Source organism: Odocoileus virginianus, chromosome 28 (genome assembly GCF_023699985.2).
Source record: "Odocoileus virginianus isolate 20LAN1187 ecotype Illinois chromosome 28, Ovbor_1.2, whole genome shotgun sequence".
Classification (NCBI taxonomy): Eukaryota; Metazoa; Chordata; class Mammalia; order Artiodactyla; family Cervidae; genus Odocoileus; species Odocoileus virginianus.
In genome coordinates, this window is record NC_069701.1 from 40,998,142 (window position 1) to 41,022,342 (window position 24,201).

At 50.8% G+C, this 24,201-nt stretch overlaps 1 protein-coding gene across 8 annotated transcripts in view; it reads left to right on the plus strand.

Annotated features, from left to right (window-relative positions):
• Positions 1–24,201, plus strand: part of ANO1 (anoctamin 1) — a 186,300-nt gene that overhangs the window by 70,219 nt on the left and 91,880 nt on the right. For 4 of the 8 annotated variants that reach the window (XM_070457800.1, XM_070457802.1, XM_070457803.1 and 1 more), the window contains exon 1: positions 21,158–21,325. In XM_070457800.1, coding sequence (XP_070313901.1) covers positions 21,218–21,325 — 108 coding nt within the window. In that variant the 5' untranslated portion in view covers positions 21,158–21,217. Of the gene's footprint in view, positions 1–21,152; positions 21,326–24,201 lie in introns of those variants that run through there. The other 4 variants (XM_070457797.1, XM_070457799.1, XM_070457801.1 and 1 more) reach the window with 2 other exon arrangements.

Genomic DNA, 24,201 nt, shown 5'->3' on the forward strand with positions numbered 1-24,201 from the left:
CTTCAGTCTTGTCGGACTCTGTGACCCCGCAGACTGCAGCCCACCAGGATTCCCCGTCCCGGGGGTTCTCCAGGCAAGAACACTAGAGTGGGTTTATGTCCTCCTAGTTCTCTACAAAAATGCACGTAGTTTGTATTTTAAGCAACAGATATGGCCCCGGTGAAGTCCTCACACCTTTCCGTTGGGTTCCTACCTGGGATGGAATTCAGAGTTGGGGGTGAAGTGTGGTTTGTTTTTCTTTGCTATCAGCTTATCTGGTGAATGTGTAGGAGAATCTCCCCGTGGCTTTCATTTGTGTTTCTCTGAGGACCAGTGGTGGTGATCACTACTTAACTACTTTCCATTTGGAAAGCCTCTTTTGGGGAAGAGCCTATATAAGTTTCTTTTTTTTAATTGGGTTGTTTGTCTTTTTTGATCCCTTTGTGAGATGTATTTATGTGTATTTGATGTAAGTCCTTTGTATATATATACTGCAAATACCTTCTCCTGCTTTGTGACTCACCTTTTGACTTAATAGTATCTTTTGATGAGCAGACGTTCTTCATTTTAATGGAGTCCGGGGTAGTAATCGTCTCCTTTGTGGTTACTGTTCTCTGTGCCCTATTTAAGAAATGTCTGTCCATCTCGAGGTCATAAAGATAGCCCCCTATGCTATCTCTAGAAGCTGTGTTGTGCTATTTCTCCTTGGTGTAAGAGGTCAGGGTTCATCTTTCTCCCCATGGCTGTTCACTCCATTTGTTGCTTTCACACCGTGTATTGGAAAGAACAACCCTTCTCCCAGTGGCAATTGGGTAGTAAATTTACAAATAACAGTAGATAAGTTTTCCTGTCAGATAAGATAAGTCCTCTAACCTGAACTGAAATTTTCTCTACTATTGTTGCCCTTTTACATTTCTTTAAGTTTCACTATCAGCTTGTCAGTCTGTCAGTCTTCTTTCTCTTTCTTTTCCTGTCTCTCTCTCTTTCTCCCACACACTTCTGGCATTTTGACATGGATCACATTGAATCTATAAATCCCTTTGGGGAGAATTGACACCATATACTATATTAAGACTTCCAGTCCATAAACACAGAATGGATTTCCTGGTTTCCTTTGTTGAAATCATGCTAAAATCATGTTTGTTCTTAACTACTTCACTTTTAGATGCTATCTTAAAAGGCAAAAGTTTTTTAGATTTTGTTGGTTCCTAGCATATGGAAAAATTATCAGCTTTTAAATGTTAATAATATAATCAATGACCTTGCCTAGTACATTTCTTAATTCTAATGGTTTATCTGTAGATACTCCTGGGTTTTCTCCATTCAGAATTATTTTGTCTGTAGACAATGTCTATTTTGTTTTTTCCTTTCCAGTCCATAGCTTTGTATTCATCTTCTTGCCTTATTGCATTCCTAGGACCTTCAGGGAAACATTGAATAGAAGTGGAGATGGCAAATGTGTTTCAATTCCATTCTCAGGGCAAAGTTTTCAATATTTCACCATTTAGTATGATATTTGTTGCAGATTTAGACATTTACCCTTAACTTGCTAGGAGTTTTTTTTATCATAAAAGTGTGTTAAATTTTACCAAATGCTATTTCAGAACCTAGGAAGATTACCATTTGCTTATTTCTTTATTTTGTTAATATTAAAATAGTATACCAACTGTACATTTCTGAAATAAATTCAGTTTGGCCATAATATATTACCCTTGTTTATGGAATCTATTTGCTAATATTTTTGTTAAGGTTTTTACATATGTGCTTATGAGAGAGATTGTGCCTTGTAATGTCATTTTTTTAGGTTAAAATGAATTGAGAATTAGTCTTCCTTTATTCTTGGAGAGTTTGTGGGAGATTGATGTTATTTCTTCCTGAAATATTTAGAAAATATCACCAATGGAGCCATATAGACCTAGAATTCTCTTTGTGAAAAGGATTTAAATCATATGTCAAATGTATTTTATAGATGTAGGATATGGGGGTAGTTTATCTCTTAGTAGGAAAACCTTAAGACATTGTGTGTTTCTGGAATGTAACTTTTTCAACGTATTTCTGTATGTATGGTGCCCTCGTATCATCCCTGTGTCTGTAGGAACGGCAGTGATGCCTGACTCCTCGTTCCTGTTAGTAATCATGGGCTTCCTTCTCTTTATGCCCCCGAGAGGGGCCCTGTTCAGAACCTTCTTCTGCACCTACCTTTCGCGGCACCTCCTCCTCCCCACCCCTCCCAGGGAGTGAAATCCCTGCCCACCCTGCACCCACACCCACTTCTGATACCACGCTTAAACACTCAGACTCCAGAGATCCTACTCAAATGGCCCCAGCCCACTTCCGGAGCGCTTGGGCCCCTCGCTGGTCCACCGTGAGCCATTTCCCCTGGAGTATGGTTGGTTTACAGTGTCTTTCTGTTGAACTGGTGTGCCATTAAAAGACACCCCTCTTCATCTATGGAAAACTTCTTACCTTGAAATCTGCCTTACTTCATGTGAATATACCTACACCTGCTTTCTCTCGGATTGTGTTTGCATGTATAATTTCTTCCATCCTTCAACTTGTGATCATTCTGAGTCTTTACATTAAAGTGTGCTTTCTCTGAATTGTATAGAGTTGAAGTTTAAAAAAAAATCTAATCTGATAACTTTGTCACTTAATTGGAGTATTTATACGTAATATAATTATATATGTATAATATAATTATATTTCATTCCCCACAAGACACTATTATTTTTTTAAATTTATTTTTAGTTGGAGGATAATTGCTTTACATGTTGTGTTAGTCTCTGATGTACAACAGTGTGAATCAGCTATATATACACAAATATCCTCTCCCTTTTAAGCCTCCCTACCCCCACCCCATCTCAATCCTCTAGGTCATGACAGAGCATCACTCTGGGGTCCCTGTGATATACAGTAGGGTCCTCCTAGCCACCTGTTTATACATGGTCATGTATATATATGTCAATGCTCTTCTTTCAGTCTGTCCCACCCTCTCCATCCCCCACTGTGACAAGACACTGGTATTCATTTTGAACAATCAATGTTTTTTTAGATTTGCCCTTTCCTGTGTTATTGATTCCTTTTTACTTCCATTTGGAATTATTTCCCTTCTGTCTAAACAACTCCCTTTAGTATTTCTTTCCAAGCAGACCTGAAGACAACTAATTCTCTTATTTTTCCTTCATCAGAAGACATCCTTATTCCACCTTCATTCTTTTCTTTTTTTAACTTATTTCATAAATCTTTATCTGTTGTTGTTCAGTCGCTGAGCTGTGTCCGACGCTTTGTGAGCCCAGGGACTGTGGCACACCAGGCTTCCCTGTCTTTCACCATCTCCCGGAGTTTGCTCAGACTCTTGTCCATTGAGTCAGTGATGCTATCCAACCATCTTATCCCCTGACACCCTCTTGTCCTGTTCATTCAACCTTTCCCAGCATCGGGTCTTTTCCAGTAAGTCGGCTGTTCCCATCAGGTGGCCAAAGTACTGGAGCTTCAGCTTCAGCAGCAGCCCTTCCAATGAATATTCAGGGTTGATTTCCTTTAGGATTGACTGGTTTGATGTCCTTGCTGTTCAAGGGACTCTCAAGTGTCTTCTCCAGCACCACAATTTTAAGCATCATTTCTTCGGTACTCAACCTTCTTTATCGTATAATTCTCACATCTTTACATGACTACTGGAAAGACCATAGCTTTGACCATGTGAACCTTTGATGGCAAAGTGATGTCTCTGCTTTTTAATATGCTGTCTGGGTTTATCATAGCTTTTCTTCCACGGAGCAAGCATCTTTTAATTTCTTGACTGCCGTCACCATCCACAGTGATTTTCGAGCCCTAGAAAATAAAATGTCACTGTTGCCACTTTTCCCCCATCTATTTGCCATGACGTAAAGGGACTGGATGCATAACCCCCAAATCAACGTTAAATCCAGTCTTTATTCATAGAAAAAAATACCTATAGTAATGCTTTAAGAATATTTTCTTTTCTTTGAGTTTCCGTGGCATCATGAGCAAGTTTACTTTTCCATTTAAATCTTCCATATATTTACAGCCCACCTTCTCCTTGAAAGATACTTAGGATATAAAATCCCAAGTGGGCTGTTGTTTTCTTTCAGCAATTTAAATATGCCATCTATTGTCTTTGGTTTCCATTGTTTCTGTGGAAGTGTTAGCCATTAACCTTATTATTGATCTTTTGAAAATGGTTTCTTTTCTCCTCTGGTTTCTTTTAAGAGCTTTTGGCCTTGTCCTTTGTTCTCACCAGTTTCACTATTATATGCAGGCATACCTCAGAGATGTTCCAGGTTTGGTTGCAGGCAACTGAAATAAAGTAAATATCACAATAAAGTAAGTCACATGAATTGTTTGGTTTCCCAATGCATTTAAAAATTGTGTTTATAATATAATATAGTCTTTTAAGAGTGAAAGAGCATTATGTCTTAAAAAACAATGTACATATTTTGATTTACTATCAACTACCCTGGGTTGCTCAGTGGTAAAGAATCTGCCTACCAATGCAGAGACATGGGTTCAATCCCTGGGTCAGGAAGATCCCCTGGAGAAGGAAATGTATTCACTCCAGTATTCTTACCCAGAAAAATCCCATGGACAGAGGAACCTGGCAGGCTACAATCCACGGGATCACAAAAGAGTCAGACACTACTTAGAGACTAAAACAACCACAATACTTCACTTAAAAAATTTGTTAGCATTTTATGTCATGGAACTAACATATACAAAGTAAAAAGCAAAAGTGTCAAAAATTATTTTCGAAGTGCTTTCTTCTTTCTAGTATTTCTTGATTTATTTAATAAATATTTGTTTTACTCATAGGAAATACTTTAATGTTAAAAAGTGCTAACCATTATCTGAGCCTTCAACAAGTCATAATCTTTTTCCAGTAGTACCGCCAAAGGTCACTGATCACAGATCACCATACCAAACACAAAAATAATGAAAAAGCTTGAAATATTCTAAGAATAACCAAAATCTGGCACAGAGACACAGAGTGAGCAAATGCTGTTGGGAAAATGGGGCTGACAAAGTTGCTCAATGCAGGGTTGCCACAGACCTTCAATTTGTAAAAAAAAAAAAAAAAAAAAAAAAAAAATGCAGTGTCTGCAAAGTATGATAAAGTGAAGCACAATAAAGCAAGGTGCGCCTGTAGTTACCTGTGGTTTTCTTTGTATGCCTCCACTTGAGGTTGATAGAGCTTCTCACACTTATAATTAAAGGTGGCCTGGTATCTGTCAGCATTGTGGAAAGTTCTGGGTTGGACTCTTCTCTTCTGACTCCTTTGTTTGTTTATATTGCTTAATTTTTAATGGCTTGACCCTGCTCCTGGCACTTGTGGTAATGTCTCATTGACTCCTGGATATTATGTGTGAAAAATGGAGTGGCTCTGAATGATGTTTGCTTCTTCCAGAGAGGGTTTTAGGTTCTTTGGCTCGTTCCTATCAGCATTAGAGGTGACTTAGGCTGGACATCAGGATTTGGGAAGGCTAGTCTCCCTCTGGAATGTTGTAGCCTTTTGGGTTTCTCATCTGAAACCTGGACAATTTACCAAAAACATCCCACCCCCTGACCTCCTTGGTGAGCCCTGAGCTGCAGTTTTTGCTTTCCCAGAATCAAGAAACTGCCCACATCTCTGATTGCCTTTGCATCCTCTCAGCTGTCACTCTCCGCCTCCGTTCTCAGCTGCTCAGCCTTGTGCGGGAACAACTTGGAAACAAACTGAGCAGAACATTGAGCTCGGTTCTCCATGGCCTCCTCCTCTCTGGGATCTTAGCCCTTGAGTCCTGTCTGCCTGGCAGTCCTCCAAGTCATCCCAATGCCTAGAGGGTTTTCTGCTTGTTTTTATCCAGTTTCCATAGTTGTCCTTGGCAGAAGGATGACTGACACAGTCACTACACTGTTGTGTCCAGAAACAGAGTTCCCACTCTGCATCTTACCAGCTGCCTCTTGCAGATCCTTTTATGCCTTTGAGGGGCGTGCACACCGCGTGGCCGTGAGAGTTGACATTTTAGACTGACAGCAGGGAAGGAAGCCTGCTCTTGGGCTCAAGTGGTCAGGGAAGGGTCCCTACCTCTGCTGCTTCCAAATGCATGACCGTGAATGGGTCACTGAATCTGCTGAGGCTTCAGTTTCCTCATCTGCAAAATGGGTCTGATGATACCTGTGCCGTGTATCTCATAGACTTTGTGTGAGAATGAGTCATAGGGAATGCAGCCGAGAGTACTTTGAGAAGACAGACATGACTTTTTTCTTCTTTAAGTAAGATGTGGTGAGTCCTGAATTCAGAAATGGAATCAGGATGAGAACCTTTCGTTGTGTGGAGTGCCACATTCCTGAGAGATATTTACAAACATCTGCAAAGGACGGGTGTGTGCTCCAGATGTCCTTCCCCAGGGACTTATCTTCCAGAAGACCCTAAAGACACTTTCCCAGTGAGCTGAATCTTGCAAGCAAAGGTAGAGCCCTGGGAACAAATGTGCAGGATCCTGAAGGGATCACGCTGGAGCGAGGTGGGCAGAGGGTCCGCGTCCCCTCCCCGGGGCTCCTGTGGACTCCGCACCTTCTCCATAAAGGGTTACTGGTCCCAGGGCACCACGGTCACCTGCGTGCGTGTCTGCTCCCCTGAGACTGAGTGGGTCCCAAACCCAGCTGCCCCCTGAGCCCTTGGGGGCAGTTGAGAATCTCAGAATGTGAAATCTGACCTGAACATTAGCCAAGACGCTGAACTTCCCTGGGGCAGTCACTGCCACAGGCCCGAGTGTGCCTGGTGCTGTAAGTTTGTTGAGGGGGTCGGGGGGTGGGTGGGCAGGGAGGAAGGACCAGGAGCCTTCAGCCCCTCTAATCCCAGCAAGTTCCACCCTGGTCTGCTGCCCAGTAGCCTGGCAGCAGGGATGGGCATTTTAGCTGAGTGAGTCCTGCCTTTCCCAAAGATAAGATTACATTCATACTAATGCAAGTCTTACCACACCACCCAGCATTAGTACCCTTTGCTGGGAACCCCTGCAACCCCAAATGTCTCACCCAGCGTTTTCTTGGTGTTTCGCTACATGTGATGATGAAAATTGGGCATTCCGTACCCACCCACCCTGGGCTTTGGAAACCCCTTGGTTCTGGACAAATATGACCAGCTCATAGCACATCTTTTTCTCCTCCTTTTGGTGGCCCTTTGATAAATCAAAGTCAAGCCACCCCAGTAACTGTATTTAATATGACACAGGAGGAGAGGGTCCTGATTCTGACCTCAGGGTTTTCCCCCTCTCTTCTCTGAGATGCAGGTCTTTACGCTTCCAGGGAATCTTGTGTTCTCTTTATTTGCCTTGTTCTCCTGTTTCTTTCTTTTTTTTTTCTTCCACTCCCTTCCTCATTCCTCCCTCTTCTTTACTGGAAGTCTCCACGCTTTGAAAGTGGATTGGTGCGTGCAGGTGGGGAGCAGCTTCCCAGCACACAGAGGGAGGCTGTTCCCACGATGGGTACATGGCAGATTTATCACTTGTTGAAGGAAGGAGGCTTCTGAAATGTCAGACAAAGCCCTTCCTGCTCCTGAGATCATGCTGGGGGGGGGGGGGGAAGGTGGGTTGGAGCCCCAGCCTGGGGGGTAGATCGGGGCCAGGGTAGGGTCTTGCAGCCCGTATCCATGGAGCAGAAGCATGGCCATTCTTCTGGCACCATCCGTAGTCCATCTGTTGGGAAGACCCCTCAGTGGTTCCTTCGCCCCTCTCCCACCCCCTTCCTGCCCCCAGGGCTGGTTCTCTGGCCTCAGCCCCACAGAAGAGGAGGAATACTTCTTCAAGGCCAGATGCTTATCTGAGAAACAGGTTCCTCATCCCCATCGTGAGCCCTTTGCTGGGCTCCAGCACTTTTTCTCTGTTCTTGGCCCTATTTCTGCTCTGGAGAGATTTTTTCAGCAGGATGCCCTGGACTGAGGTGAGCTTTAAAATTGCCCCTAGAGGTCAGACAGATGTGGGCCCCTCCCTGTCTATGCTAGCCTCGAGTCGAGGCAGTGGCCAGAGCAGGACTGGGTCCAGGTCCGACCAACAGAAAATAAAGGTTTTCCTTTTTCCCTCTTCTCCCTAACTTGTCTTCCCTTTCCCTTTGCCATGGGAAGTTTTTTCCCTTCCTCCACTTCCCCCACCCACAGATGTCTGTGGGCCTGATGCTGGTTGCTCCATTCACCTAGTAAAAGTATGTGCGAAGAAAAAGCCATTTACTCTTTAGTAATAGTCAAAGCTATGGTTTTTCCAGTAGTTGTGTAGAGCTGTGAGAGCTGGATATTAAAGAAGGCTGAGCGCCAAAGAATTGATGCTTTGGAACTGTGGTGTTGGAGAAGACGCTTGAGAGTCCCTTGCACTGAAAGGAGATCCAACCAGTCCATCCTAAAGGGAATCAACCCTGAATATTCATTGGAAGGACTGATTCAGGAGCTGAAGCTCCAATACTTTGGCCACCTGATGCGGAGAGCTGACTCATTGGAAAAGACCCTGATGCTGGGGAAGATTGAGGGCAGGAGGAGAAGGGGACGGCGGAGGATGAGATGGTTGGGTGGCATCCCCGACTCAGTGGACATGGGTTTGAGCAAGCTCCAGGAGACAGTGGAGGACAGGGGAATCTGGCGTGCCGCAGTCCATGGGGTCGCAGAGAGAAGGACCCGACCGAGAGACTGAACGGCAACAAGAGCATGAAATAGGTCAGTAGTTTCCTGTTCCCGTGAGGTTTGCTGTTTCCGTGAAGCGCTTAGGGCTGCAATGCAGACCTTCACGGTTACAGGAGAACAGAGCAAGGATGGAGGGGGATGCGCCCTGGGATGGCCGCTCTGGAGCCTGGGCGCTCACTCACACCGGGCCGCACACCCCGAATCCTCACTTGGCTTTTGCATCTGTCCGTGTTCCAGAACACAGGGTTTTGAAAACATGCAGTTGAGAGTGATTCATGGCCTAATCAAGGACAGGGAGTAGAGAGAAGTGTGGCTGCTTGTCTGGGCAAGGATGAGATGCAGGAGCTTTGTTGGATGACCGGCTAAATCTTGGACATCGTTCCCACGATGGGCTGATTCTGTGTGTCTCCCAAGCCTGGAAACAGAGATGTGTGCTCTCCTGTAGAATGTTAAATATCTCCAGGCACAGGGATGAAGCCAGCCCACCATCTTGACATCCACGCCACGGTGGGTGGTGGATGAAGGGACCCCCGAGGCACAGCCGCACCACTGTCAGGAGGCAGGAGGTGCCCACCCCACCCCGCCCACCAACTCAGCTGGCTTGGTCCCTCACCCATCCACCCCCCTCCCCCTTGCTCTTAAAAAAGAAGCAGCAAGACAATCATTAGAAATCCTTTTATTGGCATGAAAACAGAGTCTGGTTGTCAAAATCTTCCCAAAGTCTCCCTCTCCTGAGTGGCTGTGAATGTCCCCTTTGTGATGAAGCCACTGTGGCCGCTCACGGGAAGCTGCCCACCCCACGCTCCGCGTGTGTCCCCTTGTAACTTCAGGGGGACCGGGGTGCAACAACACGGCCAGGGTGGAGGGACACTGATGCGATGGATGAACCGGCAGCCTCGGCTCTCCCCCTGCCCTCCCTCCCCTCCAGGCTTCACCATCTCCTCTCCCAGACCCCTGGCGCCCGCACCTGCAGACCTTCCCGCTCCCTGGAGCAGCCGTCCCCTCCTCTTTATCCTCCTGGTTCCCAGTCACCCTTTAGGGCTCAGCTGAGAACCACTGGCTCTGGAGAACTTTCCAGAACCTACCATGATATTTCTTTCTTCCCCAGGCTTCTCCCCAGGTTTTGTTACTTCCCTGGGTGACCGCAGAGCTCTGTGTGGACAGACCTGTCTTCTTGCTTGTGTCTGGGGCTCACAGCTCCCTAACCGCATGCAGTGGGACCTTGACGGCATTCACTCAATCACGTTCTGCTCCTTGTGACCCCATGAACTGTGGCCCACCAGGCTCCCCTGTCCATTGGATTCTCCTGGCAAGAATGCTAACCTGGGTGGGTTGCCATTCCCTTCTCCAGGGGGTCTTCTGGCTCCAGGGATCAAACCCACAACTCACTGGCAGGCACATTCTTCACCACCAGGGCCAGCTGGAAGCACTGATGCCTGGAGAGCCCAGCCCTGCTCCCTCCCTCCTGCAGGTCAGAGATCTGATGAGGGCTGCTCCCTGGGCTCCTGCGGCTTCTGGACCAGAGGCCCCAGGACTCTCTCCCATGGCCCCTCCATCCTCCTGGCTCCTGGGGGAGAACTCATTTGTGAAGATTCCAGGCCTCCTGCAGCCAAGGCAGGTGACTCAGGGGTTGTTTGAATCAGATTAGAATTACCTGTTAGTGGCAACACGGCTTGCTCTGCGTGGTGCTGAGGTCTGTGGACGCCTTCACACTTTCTACAAATATTTTTACAACCTGCTGTGTGTGCTTTGCCGGGTGCTGAGAACACCTCAGAGAGTGACAGATAGGGGCCCTGAGTCTTTGGCATAAAGAGAAAGTCAAAACAGTCAGGTGACAAGTGCTTTGGAGCAAAAGGGCGGGATTGGGGGATGGGGAAGGCCTTCTGGAAAGGGGATACCTGAGCAGGGACCCACGGGGAAAGGTCACTCCTGTGAAGCCATTAGCAAGTGTCTGGCCATGGAGAGGGGATTCAGCCCTCATTTGAGGATGAGCAGTCTCCTCTTATGGTCCCTGAAGTCCACAAGGCTATGACAGGAGAAGGAAGTGGGGCCTGCCACCTGGTTACTCCCTTGCAAGCTGACCACAGATGTCACAGCAGCCTCAGAGGCCCGTCCAGCTCCGAGGCCAGGAGGCTGTGTGCCGGGATCCCAGCCCAAAGCCACAGGCCCTTGTCCATTCTCAGCTTGGGGGGGGTGGGGTGGCTGAGTAGTTTGGTCTCCCCCTGGAAGGCAGAGCGCCCCCCTCAATACACTTTTCCTCACAATGCGATTGATGCTTATCTGCTCACGAGGGCCTGGACCCATCTCAGGACACCATCCAGAGTCTTTTTTTTCCCCTTGTTTTCCTTTTGAAATTATCAGGCTGGTGTTTTCCCCTCGGTTCTTTTCTCATCTTAGCAAAGAATTGAAACGACAGGCCAGGACAGCTCAGGCAGACAAGATTTGCTAAGCAAGCAGCAAACAGTACATACTCAAGACACGGGAGCAGACCCACCCCCAGAGGCGTGGTCCCACTATGGCCAGGTCTCCCTCTTTACGTCCTTTGTTCCCTCCCCTAAGCGTCCGGAACCCTGATTGGTTCTGTCCCATGCAAAATAGGATTGTACCCAAGACCAATCAGGGGAGGGAATGTAAATAAAGCGTGGGTTCAGGGCCAATCAGGCAAAGGGGTGTGTTGGGCTCGCCTTCCTTGGAGGGTCTGCCTCTGGCCTGCGTGTCCGATTTCGTGGGCTTTCCCATTCTTCGTCCTCTGCACGGTTCCTCTAATCACTGCTTCCTCTAACCGCCCTCTGGGACCCCTTGTTTCTAACTGCCTAACAGAAGGAATTGGGAGCACCGATGTCCTCCGGATGAAGGCCCAGGTGGGCTTTCTCTTCCAAGAGTGGCTGCGGGGAACCGGGAGTGAGTTCTCCAGCAAGAGGAGGGGTCTGGGGCTGAGGTCAGAGGTCAGCCTCTCTGCCAAATAGGAAGAAAGCTGGAGGGAGAAGGGGATGGTTATAAACATCTCCAGGAGCTTGCCCTGAGAAAAGAATTGTGGACTAAAACATCAGTTAATTAACAACTCCTCTTCCAAAGGGCTCTCTTGCCACTTCAGGGGGGGGCGGAAGGGGTGGTTGTCGTCGCCGGTGTTGCTGGTGTTCAGTCGCGTCTGACTCTTTGCGACCCCACGGACTGCAGCATGCTAGATTCCCTGCCCTTCACCATCTTCTGGAGCTTGCTCAAACTCATGTCCACTGAGTCCATGATGCCATCTAACCATCTCATCCTCTGTCGGCCCCTTCTCCTCCTGCCCTCAATCTTTCCCAGCATCAGGGTCTTTTCCAAGCAGTCAGCTCTTCACATCAGGTGGCCAAAGTATTGGAGCTTCAACAGAGCAGGAGGCAAAAAAGAAGACATTTGATTTTCTAAAAAGCCTTATTTCAGATGTAATCATTCTCACACTCCAAGCAGAGAAATTGGCTCTCAGGTACCGCTTTGGGAAGTGATGGTGTTGTAGGCAGGGGTGTGGGCACCATAGAGTGGGCAGGCCTGGGCCCTCTGAGATCTGCAGGACTGCAGATCCTGGAAGATCTGGGTTACAGTGGGGATGAGCTTCTGGGTGGACCATGTAAGTGTGAGGAAGTGACCTCCATGGCCTCAGCCTGCAGCAGCTTGAAGTGAGGCTTCAGTTTCCAGCCAGAGATTGAGGTCAGGTCACAGTGGAGAGAGCCCCAGATCCTAGCCGCTAGACCAGTGGTCAGTGACAAGGCCCTGGCCCTTTGGTTTTGCAGAAAAGAATTCCCATTAAGATGAAAAGTAGAGAAACAAGTTAAGTATTTATCAGAAAGAAAAAGAGTACAGTATGTGTGTAGACACACGGGGACCTCAGAGGGAGAGTCGTGCCCGTGTGGTTTAAATCACGTGTATGGGGCATTTCTTCTGGGTTTCCTTTGGGCCTTCCCTGGTGGCTCAGATGGTAAAGCATCAGCCTGCAATGTGGGAGACACAGGTTCGATCCCTGGGTCAGGATGATCACCTGGATTAGGAAATGGCAAACCACTCCAGTATTCTTGCCTGGAAAACCCCATGGATGGAGGAGCCGGGTGGGCTACAGTCCATGGGGTAGTAAAGAGTCAGACACGACTGAGCGACTTCTCCTCACTTCCTTTGAACGGTCGCCTTGCTTTGCCTGGTTCTGGGTCCGTGTTTGGTTGACCTCAGGAACCTCCCATGTGCGCGTACCTCTCAGTCAAGGTGGATTCTGGCGAAGCGGCCTACGGGTAGTTGACATCACTTACTTTGGGTGATGTCCCTCTCTTTTTGACCTCCAAGGAACTTTATAGCTGGGAAGGTCTCCTTGACTTCGAGAATAAGAAATACGTGGTCTCTTATCTTTTCGACGGGGAGTGAACATCAGCAGCTCTCCGGGGTGGGTGGCCCATCTACCTCCTGCCTCAGGGGGAGGTTACACACTGTGAGCCCATTTTTAATGCTTTAGGATGAGTTGGTCTCTGTGTGACCGTGTGTGTGTGTGTGTGTGTGTGTGTGTGTGTGTGTGTGTACGTACGTGCGCGTGCGCAGAGGTTGAAGGGGCCAAGTGAATTCCTCGTGGGTTACACAGACGCTCCTCTCTCTCACTGTCTCCCTTCCTCCAAATATTTTACATCTTAACAGAAACTGCTTTGGGGCCCACACTCACTGAACGACTGGCTCAGTTCTGTTCCTTTGCCCTCGATCCTTGTGGCTTACTTTCTGGTGTCATTTTCAGGCACGGAAATCTGAAGTCACCGAATGAATCACGACAAAATAGCCTGGAGCTGACATTCTAGCCAAGGGAGGGGGCGGGGCAGACAAGAACCGAGACAATGAAGGGAATTATGCAGTGGGTGGGGGGTGGGGTGAAATCTGCACAAACAGAAATGGATGGATGGGGTAGGCAACCAGAGGACGAGTGCAGGGATGGGCAAGCGGGTGAGTGAATGGATGAATGAGAGTGAGTAGGTGAATGGATGAATGAGTGCATCTGTGAATGAGCGAGTGAGTGAATGAATGAGTGATTTGAATGAATAAATGAGTGCGTGAATGATGAATGAGTGAATAAATGAGTGTGTGAATGATGAATGAGTGAATAAGTGAGTGAGTGAATGAATGGCCCCTTCCCGCTTCAGCCCAGGCAGTGCTATCAGAAGAGGCAGGGGCAGGAGCCCAGGGGTCGAGGAGCCCTCTGAGCAGGCAGAAGACACCCCACCCCACGCTCTGAGCCAGGATCTCAGACAACATCTGCTCCCACGCCCAGTAGGGGCATGAACGGTTCACATGTACTGAACTGGTGCTTAGCTTGAGGACCGCGGAGGTGGTGGGTCAGGTGATGCCTTTCAGGTCTCCAAGTAGAGAGCTCTCTTTCCTCCTCCACTAAAAACCCTGTGTGGCCAGCCATATAATCAGAGAGGTTTGCAATTAAAGACTAAACTGTCAAAATATTTTAGGAATGTGTCTCCAATTGGCCCTGAGCAAAGGTGGTTTTCTAAAGTGGCCATTTTTCCTCAAACAATCAAAAGGGTTTGATATCACCCTGCAGGCTCTATGGTGTGTCAGAGCTTTTAATAATAGTCTTCCTTTTCCGGGTGATAAAACTAACTTGTGTTCATTGCAGAAATCTTAGAAAACACAGAAAACATAAAGCAGAAATAACAGCCATCCTACACAGTTGCCCTGCATAATAAGGAAAGGCTTCGTAGCTGGGCTGTTCAGAACCTCGCCCGTGACCACACGCGGATCTGACCCTTAAAACAGGGCTTGTCTGAACTGGGATATGCTGTGTACGCATAAAACACATGTTAGATTTCGAATTCTTATGGGGCAAAAAGAATGTCAACTAGCTCTTCAACAGTTTTTATACTGATCATATGTTGAAAAGATAACATTTTATGGAACAAACTACATACAGTATTTTATCAGTTTCCCCTGATGATTTTTATTCTTGTAATACAGCAAAGGATGAGATGCTTAGAGAGCATCACCAACTCAGTGGACATAAATTTGAGCAAAATCTGGGAGATAGTGAAGGCCAGGGAAGCCTGGCGTGCTGCAGTCCATGGGGTTCCAAGGGTCAGACATGACTTGACAACTGAAATATTGCATGGCTATTTCAGCATTGCAGATTGCCAGTGGCTCACATCACGTTCCTACTGGACAGTGCTGTTGTGTAAGGCTCAAAAATCTACTCCTTTAGCGCACTAGAAAGTCGCACCAGGAGGATGAGTTCCAGGGCGCCAAACCCGGAGGAGGTTCGAAGTTCTGACCACCAGCGCTGGGGCGGGAAGACCTGGTACCCTTGTTCATCTGCTCTTTCACACTCCCCAAAACATCGGGTCTTTGCTCTGGGCTGGGTGTTCAGCCGGGCGAGCCCCAGAGCACAGGACACAGTGAGCTTGTACCCAAGAGAAGCTTGCAGCCCCGCAGCTCAGCTGCAGGATGCAGACTCTGGACCTAGCAGAGGTCGTGACACAAAACGGAAGCTCTGCCCTGAACCACTCACGAGTGAAGGCACGACCACAGAAACGGCGAGCTTTCCTGGGAAAGGCCGTGGCCCCACAAGAACCCAGATCTTTTATTCTGACTCTGGAATCTCACAGGAAAGCTCCAGCATCTTCCCATAACGACAGCTAAGCCTGGTCTTCCGTCCAAGGATTTCTGGTTTTGCTTGATCTTTGGGGAAGCCATGTGAGGTCACACAGGGTAGTCCAAGAGGATCTGCTCTAGAAGGAGACTCAGGTCGCCAACCCAGGCTGTGACGTGAGGGTCTTTAGGGAAACAGAGGGTTGTGTGTGGCCACTGAACGCAGCAGGCAATAATAAAGGTGTGATGCACTTCGACACGTGCATGCGTGCACTTGGAAGAGGCAGGCGGCTGGGCTGTGTGGGTGAGAGCAACTCTCCGGGTTCACACACCCCAAGGGCACTGGCTGAGCAACATCCCAGCTCTGCAGCCTGGGGATTCGTGCCACCTTCTGCCGGAGCTCCTGGTTCCCATCTCTCAGGGGCTCCATGATCCTGAAGACTCGCCTGATATGGTGAGCCCAGATGAGGGCAACCTGTGCATGGGACTTGGAAATCCTTTGTTCTCTTGGGGAGCATTGATGAAAGGAAATGGCTGCTTCTCAGAGCAGGGCAGCCTGATGCTATTTTATTCTTTCAAGCCCCAAGAAGAAGCACTAGGCCTTTGGATGGGGCTTTCATTTTAAGAAGCGGGCAGTCAGCATACTGTGGGCAGAGTCTCCACACTCTACTGGGCAGGGTGGTCCAGGGCTGGCCCAGTCGCATCCTGCATCCTATCCCTGGTGGGTGGGATTTCTAATGCCCAAGCTTCGTCATCATGGGGATTCAGGTCATGATACTGTAGGATCACTGGTGTGAAGGGAGCTGTTGGAAACTTGGTCTGGACTTCTCCCCAAATCTCCAAAAAAGGACCCCAGGCGGGGTCGGGGTGGGGGGTAGTGAATACATCTGTGTGAATCCACTTGCAGCTGGTTGTAATCACTGTAAGAATGCGAGTTAATATTTGCAGAGAGCTTAGCAGGCCGCTGGCTTGTAGTAAGTACTGCCCCACTGCTTGTTAAATAAATAAACAAACAGGGAAATCTATATTGTGCCAAAGACAGGAGGGGTGGTGAAGAGTGCAGAAATAAAGCAGAAGACATGAGGAGGGTGGAGCAGAAATGGGCTTGAGTGCCTGGACGGAGGCAGCAGAACAGAGATGAGTAATGCCAGTCAAGCCAGAAGGGCTTCCAGGAGGAGGTGAGGAAGCTGGGTTCTAACTTACCCTGGGCATGTTTTTAGAGTTCCTAGGAATTCTCAAAAGGCGAGCCTTGGGTTAATAAAACACTTAAAACGTCTGAAAACCCGCTGATGGAAACAACATCCATGGATTCTGTCGTGGGGGGAAATCCCCCAGACAGAACTTCATGCTTTGGCCACGGTCCAGAGCCCTGAGCTGGCGGCCTCCATGCCCGCAGAGTGTCCCCGTCCAGCTGCAGCTTGCCGGCTTCTGCTCAGGGTTCTGACATCATTCGAGGGAAGGAAATGACAGGGGTCCAGTCTCCCGCCCACCATATCTCAGTTATAAACGCCCCAGGCATGTCTCCCCTGGGGATAATTACATCCGAGTCAGTTTTAGCAGGTTAGGTCATATACCTGTAGGGCATTCATTTCTTTCTACAGGGATTGCCCACCGGATATTCCAAGGTGACGGGGGCGAGGGGCCCAGCTAGCAGAGGATGAGGGGGCCCTGCGCTCACAATAGCCCTGAGTCATGAGCTTCTCACTTCTTCCAAGCTCCTCTCCCCACCCGGGAAGCCCATGACTCAACAGCATTTATTTAGCACCACTGAGCGCAGAGATCCATCCTGGGAAGAAGGCTCCCCAAGCAGGCGTGGCCAGAACTGAGGGGCAGAGCAGCCTGGAGTGTCCTGGACTATGCCAGCCCCTCCACCAAATAAGAGCAGCTCGGGGGGGGGGGGGGGGCGGGGAGGCATCTGTGTATTTTATTAAAAACAACCCCAAACTCCCACTTCGTGCACCTCTAATAAAAAGCCAAGCACCTCGCCAGGCTTCCATTCTCATCGGAGAAATAGAGGTGGGAAGATCAACCTCCTGGGTCTTCCTTTGACACCTGGGAGCAGGGTTCACAACAGGGAGCGGTTTTGCCCCCAGGGGACACCTGACCACGTCTGGAGACGCGTTGGTTGTCACCCTGGGGAGGTGGGGGGGTGGGAGGGAGTCAGGGAGGCTGCTGAGAATCCTACAGGGCACAGGACCGCCACCAGGCAAATCACAGTCCAGCTCCAGCTGTGCTCAGAGCCGAGCGGAGAAACCCCATCCCCACCACCCCATCCCGGCAGAGGGCCGTGTCGGAGAGATCCTGGCGGGAATGACCGCTGCCCCAGGCTCACCATGCCCTCTTCTGCTTGCCCTGCAAAGCTTGATTTGCTTGCCCGGTGAGGCTCAGACATGTGCACTAGGCAGGCAGACGGCAAGACGTTCTTGATCACACCCGACACCCAGGAGACGAAACATGTTACAAAGTGGAAAGGAGCCCCTCTAGAGCTTCTTCCAGAGGAGACACTCACCCAGCCGTGAGCTCAGTCTCCTCTCCTGTGTTCCTTGACACTTTGTGCCCGCGCTCCTGGGGACTATTAAAAATGTCAGCAAAGCCGAAAGTGCCCGATGGTGGGTGACACCACAGTGACAGGAAAGGGCAGCACGGTGGCGGAACACAGCAAGCCGGGAGGTCCAGAACTTCCCATAATAAAAGTTAATGAGGCCGGTTTTCAGTAATTGGTGAGCGAGAATTAACCCTGCTGGTGGAACCAGTCCCCGTGGATTTTTAACCGTGAGAATCACGGAGTCAAAAAGAAGAAAACACACAATTGATGCAACAGTTTGTCTAGAAAATCCTTGTATAAGCAATTAGCGACTCAGAGGAGAGACAGAATCCCAACGTGACGGCCCATGAGACAGAGGAAGGCAGCGAACCCAGGAGGAGAAAGCATCACCAGAACACAAGGCACCCTTTTAAGTCCTTCTGGGCTTCCCAGAGGTGCACTGGTGGTAAAGACCCGCCTGCCAGTGCAGGAGATACAAGAGATGCGGGTTCGATCCCTGGGTCGGGAAGATCCGCTGGAGGAGGGCGTGGCAACACACTCCAGTGTTCCTGCCTGGAGAATCCCACGGACAGAAGGGCCTGGCGGGCTACAGTCCATGTTGTCGAAAAGAGTCAGACACAAGTGGAGCGACTTAGCACGCACACGTGAGAAGTCCTCCTACTTTGGAGGTATCTCTCTAGAAGAATCCCATCTCCCCCTTCCTGATTTGAGGGGAATGTTGTTTTTACTCCTTGTTGGTCCCTGGAATCCCCAGATCCAAGAACCATGACCCCACCCCCGCCCCTGGTCCAGGCCGTAAGCAGCCCAGAGTCAGAGTTGGTCCTAGCTGACCCATCCGTGTGCCTGCTCTGGGCATTTCCCCTCCTCTTGATGAAACACCCCTAAACCATCCTCCTGGGAAGACTAGGAGAGGGGACAGGAGGAAACAGATGAGGGAGGGGAGCAGGACAGGGAAATCTACAGATGTGCAGCAAAGAAAGGGATGCTTTACAGGCAAGCAGATAGCTTGAACATGCTAGGTCATGAACCACAGAAACAAGAGGAGAAACACAGCTTTTGAGGTAAAGCCACGGGGAGCACTGTCCTGGGAGGACATGCGGCGCTGCCAAGCCTAAGACACGGTCCCCTACCCTGCAGCCCCCAGGTCTCAGACACAAAGCCCCAGAGCCGGTCCAGGGTCAGCGGTCAAGCATCACCTCCCAAACGTTTGGAAATGTCAATGTACCCAGAGTTGAGGAATTACCTTTTCACTCTTTCTTCACAAACAATATCTCATAGACTCCAGCAAGACTCTTCGCCATTTGAAAATAAATTTAGAAAGATGATACTTTAGGGTTACACAATCTTGGTGGTTTACCAACAAGGATGAATGAAGTTACATAATCCTCTGTGTGTGTGTGTGTGTGTGTGTGTGTGTGTGTGTGTGTGTGTGTTCCCAACCCCGAAAACTTGAACTTTTAGGGGTAAGATCTCCCAGGTGTGGCAGAGACCGTGAAACACTGTTTGCGGCGGGACCTTGGGCAGCCTAGAGCACTTCTCCAAACCCACTCTAGCTGTCCAAGGTGTAGACAGAATCCTTTAGGGCCACTCATCTCCTGTTGGCAAGGCCAGCCCAAGGATGGAGTAACCTTCTTGCTTTTCTCCAAGTTCAAGAAACTTACAGACTTGAGCCTGAATGGGGGAGGAGAGAAGGTCACGGCAATGAGAAGATGACGGGAGTAGTAACCGTGGCCGCCACTGCCCAGCGCTGCCCCCAACCCAACACTGAGCTCACACACACTAGACGTTCATGGGAGAAGACGGAGGCTCCATGAGGCTTAAGGAGACTTGCCCAAAGTCACAGAGCTGGACAGTGCCAGAGCGGGAACAGACCCCACCCCGACTCCACCACCCCATCTGAGCTCACACACACTAGATGTTCATGGGAAAAAACGGAGACTCCATGAGGCTTAAGGAGACTTGCCCAAAGTCACAGGGCTGGACAGTGCCAGAGCGGGAACAGACCCCACCCCATCTCCCCCACTCCATCCTGTCTGATCCCAGAATCCATTCTTGGAGCCAAAACAGGCTGCTGCCACCAGGACTTTAGAAGGCAGCTTGTCATCATTTCTGTAGACCCCAAATGTTCCTCAGTGACCGTGCAATTATTGAGCATCAGCTGGTTGTATGAAAAAAATGAAAGTAGTGAAAGTGCTCGTTGCTCACTGGTGTCCAACTCTGTGACACCACGGAGTGTGTCACAGTAGCAACTGTAGGAAGCCACCGCTAAACCAAGCGGAGTAAAGAAAGTGCGGTCGTCAAGGTAGAGACACGTTCTTGGGCCTGAGTGATTAAGTGAGGGGCAGTCCAGGGTGGCTTTCTGGAGGAAGTGGCATTTGGTCCGTACATACCTAGAGGAACAAACGGGAAATGAAGAGGCAGGAAAAAAGGAGACATCATTCCCACTGGGCAGGGTTGCTAGTGTGGACCCCAAAGGCTAAACCGGAGCATGGCTGCCCCTGGAGACCTTCATCCCCCTCCTGCAGGGATGGAGGATTAAAAATGCACCCAGGAACACCTACCACGGGCGGGGCCCCTGCTACCCCAGGGAGGAGAGAGATCAAAGCCACCTTCCCCATCCCTCTGGGAGGTAGCAGAGATAACCCCAGGAGGCAGCTCTGCAGGGGCCCGCCCCCTTCCTTGGCCTCTGAAACCCCCAGCCCCTCTGCAACAGGAGGACCGGGCCAGACTCTGCTCGTGCCTGGGCACAAGAGTACTAAACTTTCAGTAAGTGGGGGCTCTGGGGAGGGGCTGGACAGGGCAGGCACGCAGCAAGCAGGGGAGGCTCCCTGGAGGAGGTGAGAGCTGAGTGGCCACCAGGAGTCAGCCAGGGGTGGAGCGGGAAGGGGCAGGGAGAGCATTCTGACTCCAACCTCAGAAGCGTCTCTCTCGGCGGCAAGGTGAGCCCGCAGCAGGACTACCACAATCCGAGCCTTTTCTTGAAGGTGGGGGCTGGTGGACGTTCCCTCCCTGCTGTGACACCCTGGCCTCCCTCAAAAGCAACTCGAGGGGCACTTTCCTCGGATAAAAATAAAACTTGGAGGGGCCCCGCAGGAATGGAATACTTTCTTCCTGTGTTTAAATTTCTACGGAAAATCTGACCCGCGTGGCCGCCGCCCCGGCATAAGCGAGCGCACAGTGCTGGTATCTTTCTTGAAGGCGAAGGAAGCCGGCGGGGCGTCCAGGCACGAGCGGGCGCGGTACCCGCAGGGTGGGCGCTCCTGCACCGCGGCGCGCGGGGCCGGGGCCGGGCGACGCGGGCGGCGGGCGGAGCGGGAGGCCCGGCCCCCTGCGAGCCAGCGCGCCCGAACGCCGCCTGTCCGCTTGCAGAGGCCGCCGGGGCCGTGGATGGGGAGGGCGCGCCGCCCGGCGGTCCCGGCGCACAGGCGGCCGCGATGAGGGTCAACGAGAAGTACTCGACGCTCCCGGCCGAGGACCGCAGCGTCCACATCATCAACATCTGCGCCATCGAGGACATCGGCTACCTGCCGTCCGAGGGCACGGTGAGTGCGGGCGGCCGCCAGCCGCGATCGCCAGGGAGGCCCGCGCACCTGCGCCGCGCCCGGGGAGGGTGGGACCGGAGGCGCAGGGTCCACGGGGCTCTAGGCGCTTGGGGGGCGCCCAGCGGCGCACGTGGGCCCCGCCGCAGGCACGCGCCCACCCACCCCGGCCCCGAGTCCCCGCCCGCAGCCGCAGCGCGAGCCCGAGCCCGCGGCTGGGGCCGGGATGGGACGCTCCCTTCCCTTCCCGTTGGTGCCGATTTGGGGCAACGGGTGGGGGTGGGGAAGCCGCCTCGCCCGGGGAGGGTGGCAGCCTCCAGGCCCCACCGCGCCGGCAGCCTCGGGTCACAGCCGCGCGCCTCCGTGCGGGGTGCCCGGCCTGGGAGCTCCCCGAGCCCCGGGCAGCAGGCGCCGGGGCCGGTCGGTCTTTCCGCGCTGGCTGGGGTCCCCAACCCCGCGTTTGGGCCTGGCCTGGATGGTAGCCAGGCCGCGTGGGCTAGCACCCACCCGATCAGGTGACCACGAGCCCCTAGTGGGGTCGCCTCTGATCCCAGGTCAGAATTCGCCCCTGAGGGTTTTGGCATAAAGTTGAAACAAAGTTTGCCAGAAGAGGAAAGGGCTGAGACCAATCCTCAGCCAGGGAGCCCCGCTGACTCTGCTGGCTCTGGGGCCAGAAAATAGACTCCCCTGTCTCCCCTCTTCCCCCAAGTACCACCCGGGCCCCTCCCCAGGAAGTGCGGAAGCCCCAGCTGCCCTGTTCTACTCTGCCCAAGTCCAGGGTTATTCCTGCCTGCCTCTCTAGCCTCTGCCGGAGGCAGTGGGGGCATCCAGGGAGGTGCCTGTGGCGTGTGTTCCAGCAAAGGCAGAGACCTCCAGCCTCAGATCACAACTGGGTTCCCATGGACTTTGGGGTGTCTTTTACAACTGGGCCTGCTCCAAAATGCTGGGAGTGTTAGGGACAGATGGTGGTGGTGGCCTTGAAAGCTTAGGGGTTATCGCTTCAGCCCACACTGTGTGTGTCTGCTATGTGCTGGGCCCTGCGGGATCCTGGGCACCCCCAGAGGGAACGAGACAGGGGACCCCGCCCAGCTGGGGCTCAAGCAGCAGTAGTGGAGGTTACCCAGGACAGCGACAAGGGACGTGTCCAGGGTGATAGGCCAGTCGCTGTGTGTTAACTCATTTTACTCTCTCAGTAACCGTGGAGGGTAGGTGTTGTTCCTGCAGATGAAAAAGTGGGGGCCAGAGGGGGGCAGAGGACTGTCTTGTGTCGCCCACCAGCTGGGAGGTGAGCTCGGAAGAGCCAAGACACAGAGGCGGGTTTCCACGGACAGCCTGCTGTAGGCACGAACATTCTGGAGGAGAGGGGGCCGGTTATATTCATAATTGGGTGGGGTGGGGCCTTCCATACAAAGAAGTGGCGTATATAAAGACTCATAGGTGGGAAGGAGGGGTGCAGGGGTTAGGAGGCATGAGATAGGGGTGGCAGCCAAGATAATGAAGAGAAACAGACATCCCAGAGGTTGATCGGATTCAACTTGAGAGAGACAGGTGGTGAAATGAAAACAGGAGCTCTTAGCAGATGGCTCCTGGGCTCTGAGCTTTACTTCAGGGACCCATGACCTACCCCCATCTAGAAGCTCTCTGCTCCCCTCAAACCACAAAGGCTGCAGAGAGGCCCCTCGGCCCTTCCTTCAAAATCTCCGCAGTCCAGAAACAAGTAGATAAGCCCGGAGGAGACTGGTGAGTCTTCCTTTGCACACAGCTCTTACTATGGGGAGGTTCCAGGTATGATGGGCTTGGAGGGCTGTGAATCAGGAGCACATGGCCACAGGAAGGCAGGCTGAGCAGCGTCCCACCAGAGAGAGAGAGGGCTTCAGAGAGGCTGGACGCAGTGACTCCGGGAGCCGGGGGCCTGTCCGTGCCGCTGGGCAGGCACTGTGCCAGGGAGAGCCTCCCAGGGCATCCCTAAGACCGCTTATGCCAGCGATTGTTGCTCACTCACTACCTTGAGTCACCCAGCGAAGGCGGCTCCCAGCAGATGAAGCCCAGAGGGCGTGGACTGCCTTTCAGAAAGTCCCCATCCGGTTCCCAGACTTGCATCCCATACTGGGGGTGTCGACATCATTTACATCGGCAATCAGAATAAACCCTGCCCCAGTCTCCTTGTGCCTCTCCTTATTCTCATTCCCAAGTTCAAGGGTAAAGGTCATTTCCTTGTTCCTGTAGTAAGAGGTATAAGAGATAATGCAAAAGTTAGAGCCCAGATTGGCGGGTGCAACTCATTTCATGAAGTTTTCTTTGTGTTAATCTTTGAGTGCTTCTACTTACTTCCTTCACACTGAGGGCTGTCAGTGGCCTTGAATCTATGTCCCAACAAGCCCAGACACCCCGGAGACAGACACTTGATGCTGGCATCTGCCTGCCTGCGAGATAAGAGTGAGTTCTCTATCTGCTGTTTCAGACAATCTGTTTATGGATCACGGAATTAGCCCATTAATCATAAGTTAATATGCAATGTGGGTGATTTCATGTAAATTTTTTTGGAGTAAAAGTGTTTCAGAGTGATGTTCAGATTGGACTTGAAATTCAGAGAGTCCCAAGATGGAAAAAAATTTTGCAGGTCCCTAATTTCATTTTCCTCACTTCTGGAAAAAGTGAATGTAGCAGGTTCTCTTAGAATGATCATTGAGACATGCCCTGACTTGGTCTGTTGCACACGAATGAGTGAATTCGGTTCCTGGAGCTCCAACTCCAGGTAAGAAACCATATTAAAGAATATACTGGATTCTGGATACAGAGAAGAGACTCGTGGTTGTCAAGGGGGCGGGGAAAGGACGGAGTGGGAGACTGGGGTTAGCAGATGTAGGTTTTTAACAGCA